This window comes from Perna viridis, chromosome 8 (genome assembly GCF_037379345.1).
Source record: "Perna viridis isolate PV_CMFRI_1.1 ecotype Kerala chromosome 8, ASM3737934v1, whole genome shotgun sequence".
NCBI lineage: Eukaryota > Metazoa > Mollusca > Bivalvia > Mytilida > Mytilidae > Perna > Perna viridis.
In genome coordinates, this window is record NC_142452.1 from 14,595,376 (window position 1) to 14,602,437 (window position 7,062).

Below are 7,062 nucleotides of genomic sequence, written 5' to 3' on the forward strand. Positions count from 1 at the left end.
AATTCCTGTCCTGTGTCCAACATTTAATCTTGATCCCAATTCAGAATGTATCATTAAGATTTGAATGGTGTGTCCATACTTGTTGGAATCGAACTTTGAGTTCAAATCAGTATCAATAGCATGTTTTAATTATATTGTATTATTTAGTCACGAGATAAGGTAAAAATTCTTGGTTGGGATTGCACAACACACAAATTGACCTTTTTATATAATTGCACACCTTAATTGTTTATTGATTTTAAAGATGTTTATCTGATGAGGTGTAGTGGGGTAAGCATATTGTAACATTCTACATCATTATCGTTAAAAATGCGTTCATTAACAGCAGTATTAATGTGTTAGACCAATATAATCATTGTATACTATGTGCTGAAAATTTAATGACTTTTCAATTTCTTCAACCAGCTGAGTAATTAACAAATTCATATAAATAAAAAGATTCAAATGTAATAGTTTTCGGGGACTTCATTTTTCATTCACTTTTTTATTACCAGGTATATACTCATATGGATCCAGGGAAGGGGGCATTGAACCCTCTCTTTATGAAATTGAAATGGAAAATTTTCAAGGTGTTATTTATTTTATACCAAAACCTGAAAAATACTCAGAAATAAAGTTAAATAAATTTGTTAATTTAGTTGTATCATTAACACTGTTAGGTTTTCATTGATTTTATCATAATATTGAAGTCCCACTTGGTCATACTAATATGAAACTGCAGGTTTATAATTTTTAGATATCAGGTCAAATTAAAGAAATGCTTAAAAAGAAATTTTAAGTTCTTGGACAGTTTCATTCTGTGTTGAAATCTTATTTTGTGTCAAACATTTAATCACAACCCAAACTGATTTGTATTTTAAAAGCTCGAATGTCAAGTCCATATTTAACTGTTCAAGGTTCGCCCACTGTGGTCGGATCAATTTATAGTTCTGATCTAACAATATCAATTATGTAAAGTGTAATTTTTTACACAATGATCTATGATAATAATTCATAAAAAAATCCTTAATGTCAATATTGGTGACTAGATTTGTTTTAAGAAATAAATTCAATTGTCAAGTACACTGTTTCCCCTTTAGAATTGAACACATAACAAAAATATGATTTCATCCTTTACCACTTAACAACAGCCATTAAATAGTTCTGTAAAAGACTTTAATGGAACGTTTACAATGTATGTAGAAAAATAATGAATTTTCAAATAAAAAATCATGGAGCAAATGTATACAATGAAACAGTTCCATGGGAATAGTCCGGTACAAAAATATCAGTATATCCATCCTGATTTATATCTCCATGTACAAATTGTCCAACAGTGCCTTTTCCGGCGTCTACAAACACATGGGAGTCGTAGGACCAATCATTGACATGAGAACTAGATGGTGCCAATATGTATCCTTTACCATCGTCGTCACCAGATACTAGGATATGCGGCTTTTGTCTAAAATACGAGACAACATGGTGTGACAGTGCTTAAAACAGTTTATATGATAAATGCATCTAAGCAATTAAAGTAAGCGATATACCTCGTGTATCAGTTTTCACTGGCGATTAAAAATAAATCAACTGAAATATACACTTTTGGACTTAAACTCAATTGAAATATACGCTTTTGGAAGTTCTGTTTACATTGTTAAGTAGACTTACTGTTGTGCATTGCTACGAATTGGATAGAACCCGAAGGCTGATCCAGGGGCTCCTTTACCAGGTCCAGATGAGGCTGGAACAAAACTAGTAGCTAACACGTGTACAGGGAATGGATCTACTCTGAAACATCAATATAGCATGTTATACATAAACATAATGTTGGTCACTTTGAAACAAATGGCATTTTATAAGATACAGTTATAATCACCTAGGTATTGAAGGGATATAAAAAGATGTGACTTAGGAAGACTAAAAACTAAAGGAAAATATACTAATGTATATTCTCGCGAAATACGGAAAAGCATTTAAATGCAATATATAAAACAGAGAACAGAACAAAGGTATTCTGGGTTCGATGTCCTCATTGTGAAAAGAGTAATTAAGGATACCAAGATTCGAGCAGATATCAAAAGATTATGCTAAGGATAAAGATTAGATAGGGGAAACAGATACACACAACAAAGAACATGAAATAATCAAAATAACAGATACAAGGAAACAAAAGTAAATGAGCAGCTCGGATTCCAAACTGTGAGTATGGAGCAGGTGCACCGTTAGGGTAAGCATCCTCTGCTTATCTACAAACACCCGACTAGTTGCCCATAGAATATCACCGGGATAGATGGAAGAGGAAAGGAAAACTATTACACGTACGGTAATGAACACAAAGAAAATCAAGTCCTTATAGGGTTGGCGGCTATGTAAATTATAAACGGGATATACATAACATTAGACATTCTAAAGCAAGTGTTTTGATTGCAAGTATTGCTTAACTTTAAATAACAAAATATCTCTTGCATTATATACCTAAAATCCTTTGGTATCTCAAACGCCAGGACTGATCCATTGTTGCCATTAGAAACAACCAATAAATCTTTGTTACCATCACCATTCAAATCATTGACTTCTACATCAAACAGTGCACCAACTTGATCAGTTATTACTCTAGATTGGACCTGAGAGAACAATATCTTATTTAGAGTAGGAAAGTGAACTGCTACTAATGTAACATTGGAATGGGAAATGTAGACATTGTGATAGGAATTTGATTTTCGACCTTATATTCCTTTAAAAATCTACCGAGTTTCGATGTATGATAGAAAGTGGAGAAAATAACACATAAACTCAGGTTCTGAATTAATATTATGAAATAGTTCGGTGACCAGAAATCAAAATTTAGCATTCAATATGATATTGTCATAGCACTTTTATAATACGAAAAGCTAAAAATCTTGTATCTACCTTGGAACTGTCTGCCCATTTGTTACTTGGATCAGTTGTCCAATGAATAGAAAGTTTACGAGTGAAAAATTCTGTTGTTACGATGACGTCAAAAGTTCCGTCTGGTGTGGCTATTTTAAGATCTTTAAAGTATACGTCTGGACCATGAGTGATAACGTGCTCGTTCCAAACAGTTTTGTAAGAATGATTGTCTGGGTTTTCTAACCATAACAATTCACTGTCCTTAGAACCTATAACACAACAAGAGGTTTTCAGACAGCTTCGTAGATAATGACTAATGGTAACAAGTATTAAATTCAGGAATACTGATCTTTGATGTTGACTCATAGTTTGTTGTTCCCATTGAAAAACATAAGTTAAAACATCGGTAATGATTTAAAGAAAAAATAAGAACATCTTACAGTGCTCCCGCTTTCTCTAATTTGCAAACATGAATATCATTTTAATAAAGGGAAAGAAAAGTGTTTATGATATGTTACCCATACGTACTGAAAATTGATATAATAGGCTCCCGAGCTCTGCACGTGACGATGTCAAGATCACCATCTCCATCCATATCCTTAAACAATGCACGGTGATAAAACCATTTACCCTCTTTGTTTCCAGTAATTTTGAACTTTGTGCCCGGGTGTGTGGGGTCTACCATGTAGATGGCACCATCAGTGTGGAAAGGTACCAAAAAACCATCCGGAATAACAATCATTGACTTGTTAAACACAGAGTCTGAAAATTTAAACAGTGAATTTACTACCGGGTGTGTAAATGATATACCAACTAAAAACTGAGTAAATCAACTGCGTTTATGATGGTATACATTATAAAATGATTTACATGTTTTTTTTAAATGACAATGATGTTTGGCTTAGTGATGACGTGATTTTGAAAAGCAGAACAATTCAAAGGCCTAAAACTAACGTTGAATGTAGTCGTTTTCACTAATATGAGATAGAATTTGTTAACCTTAACATTTATTTCAAGCAAAAACCTATGCTACTCACGAGGTACTCCAGCTATTTCATTAGGCCAAGCTAAACCTCCCGCTAACGTTACAGGTCGTGTCTGATCAAAACTGTTGTAGTTCTCTCCTACATTGGATACCATCAAGACGTTCCCACTAGTAAAAGGAGATCCACTGAAGGTTGATATAAGCAAGTCGTGTTTGTTCGTATCAACTGCATTTGTTCGAAAGTTCAGAAAAGCTGCATTTGTTACACTTATTTGACCAACTTTTCTTGGTAATTGCATACAATTTCCATTGAAAATGCAAATAGTCAACAACAGCGCCAAGGAAAATAACGCCATTCTGTTTGTATACACGCTCCAAGTAGTGATCACATGCAATTGATTGTGGTGGTCTTTATAGATTAACAAGGATTATGTAAGGTCCCTGAAAGTCACATGGAAGTCCACGCCTGTTTGTATCATTCCTTATCTTCTCTCTGAAGTCCGTTGACATTGGTACTTTGATTTGACAATAATTAACTACAGATACAGTCCAATAGGAGCTATGAAATTAATACCCTTGATTTTCATTGGCTGCACAAAATTGAATAGCTAGAGATTTTTAGTTGAGAAAATTTCCGTCACAAAAATCTCGTCTGTTGGACGTTTTGATTTCACAATTTGGTATGTAAGCGGGTTCATAAGTTCACATACTTATTCTTGCTGGTATAATAATAACTGTCACATAGCGAACGCAAAACGTCATACTTTTCAGTAGTGTAGTGAAATTCTATATTAGTCAATTAGTCAATTGACGGATTAATTTCAAATATGGTATGTGGTTATATAGATGAGGCATATGTTCCCAGGGTATGTTGTAAGCGATTTGGTTGGCTACCGTACGAGTGGGGTATACCCAGCATGGCAAAACACAATTTCATGTTGGTCTCTCATCATGCTTACATTACGATTTGTGTGATAGAAATAACTTCTGCATCTTGTGGGTGCTTTGATCTATTCTCAGTTGTAAAATGAATTATTTCTCATATCTTCTCTATGTTAACTAAATATTATATTTGATCTTGATTATTGTATGGCTAAAATGGTACAACACCCTTATCAGGCTCAAAACTATTTACTGCAAGAGAAGACCCAGGATGTTCATAATGGTCCAACTCACCCTTATCAGGCTCAAAACTATTTACTACAAGAGAAGACCCAGGATGTTCACAGTGGTCCAACTCACCCTTATAAGACTTAAAACTATTTACTGCAAGGGAAGACCCAGGATATTTATAATGGTACAACTCACCCTTATAAGGCTCAAAACTATTTACTACAAGAGAAGACCCAGGATGTTCACAGTGGTCCAACTCACCCTTATCAGGCTCAAAACTATTTACTACAAGGGAAGACCCAGGATGTTCATAATGGTACAACTCACCCTTATCAGGCTCAAAACTATTTACTGCAAGGGAAGACCCAGGATGTTTATAATGGTACAACACCCTTATCAGGCTCAAAACTATTTACTGCAAGAGAAGACCCAGGATGTTCATAATGGTACAACACCCTTATCAGGCTCAAAACTATTTACTGCAAGAGAAGACCCAGGATGTTCATAATGGTACAACACCCTTATCAGGCTCAAAACTATTTACTGCAAGGGAAGACCCAGGATGTTCATAATGGTACAACTCACCCTTATCAGGCTCAAAACTATTTACTGCAAGAGAAGACCCAGGATGTTCATAATGGTACAACACCCTTATCAGGCTCAAAACTATTTACTGCAAGAGAAGACCCAGGATGTTCATAATGGTACAACACCCTTATCAGGCTCAAAACTATTTACTGCAAGGGAAGACCCAGGATGTTCATAATGGTACAACACCCTTATCAGGCTCAAAACTATTTACTGCAAGAGAAGACCCAGGATGTTCATAATGGTACAACACCCTTATCAGGCTCAAAAATATTTACTGCAAGAGAAGACCCAGGATGTTCATAATGGTACAACACCCTTATCAGGCTCAAAACTATTTACTGCAAGGGAAGACCCAGGATGTTCATAATGGTACAACTCACCCTTATCAGGCTCAAAACTATTTACTACAAGAGAAGACCCAGGATGTTCATAATGGTACAACACCCTTATCAGGCTCAAAACTATTTACTACAAGAGAAGACCCAGGATGTTCATAATGGTACAACACCCTTATCAGGCTCAAAACTATTTACTACAAGAGAAGACCCAGGATGTTCATAATGGTACAACACCCTTATCAGGCTCAAAACTATTTACTGCAAGAGAAGACCCAGGATGTTCATAATGGTACAACACCCTTATCAGGCTCAAAACTATTTACTACAAGAGAAGACCCAGGATGTTCATAATGGTACAACTCACCCTTATCAGGCTCAAAACTATTTACTACAAGAGAAGACCCAGGATGTTCATAATGGTACAACTCACCCTTATAAGGCTCAAAACTATTTACTGCAAGGGAAGACCCAGGATGTTCATAATGGTACAACACCCTTATCAGGCTCAAAACTATTTACTGCAAGAGAAGACCCAGGATGTTCATAATGGTACAACACCCTTATAAGGCTCAAAACTATTTACTGCAAGAGAAGACCCAGGATGTTCATAATGGTACAACTTACCCTTATAAGGCTCAAAACTATTTACTACAAGAGAAGACCCAGGATGTTCATAATGGTACAACACCCTTATCAGGCTCAAAACTATTTACTGCAAAGGAAGACCCAGGATGTTCATAGTGGTACAACACCCTTATAAGGCTCAAAACTATTTACTGCAAGAGAAGACCCAGGATGTTCATAATGGTACAACACCCTTATAAGGCTCAAAACTATTTACTACAAGAGAAGACCCAGGATGTTCTTAATAGTACAACTCACCCTTATCAGGCTCAAAACTATTTACTGCAAGAGAAGACCCAGGATGTTCTTAATAGTACAACTCACCCTTATCAGGCTCAAAACTATTTACTGCAAGAGAAGACCCAGGATGTTCATAATGGTACAACTTACCCTTGTAAGACTCATAACTATTTACTGCAAGGGAAGACCCAGGATATTTATAATGGTACAACTCACCCTTATAAGGCTCAAAAAAATATTTACTGCAAGGGAAGACCCAGGATGTTCATAATGGTCCAACTCACCCTATAAGGCTCAAAACTATTTACTGCAACGGAAGAC

The 7,062-nt window shown here is 35.6% G+C and overlaps 1 protein-coding gene across 1 annotated transcript; it reads right to left on the reverse strand.

The window, feature by feature from the left end:
* Positions 1–112: 112 nt before the first annotated feature.
* On the reverse strand, positions 113–5,053 carry LOC148609456 (uncharacterized). Its single transcript, XM_088542961.1, has 6 exons — positions 3,888–5,053; positions 3,379–3,612; positions 2,890–3,119; positions 2,455–2,603; positions 1,648–1,767; positions 113–1,441 (listed from the first exon to the last, which is right to left on the reverse strand). The coding sequence occupies exons 1-6, from the start codon at positions 4,189–4,191 to the stop codon at positions 1,210–1,212; spliced, it is 1,269 nt and encodes a 422-aa protein (XP_088399087.1). The 5' UTR covers positions 4,192–5,053; the 3' UTR covers positions 113–1,209.
* Between the last annotated feature and the right edge of the window lie 2,009 nt (positions 5,054–7,062).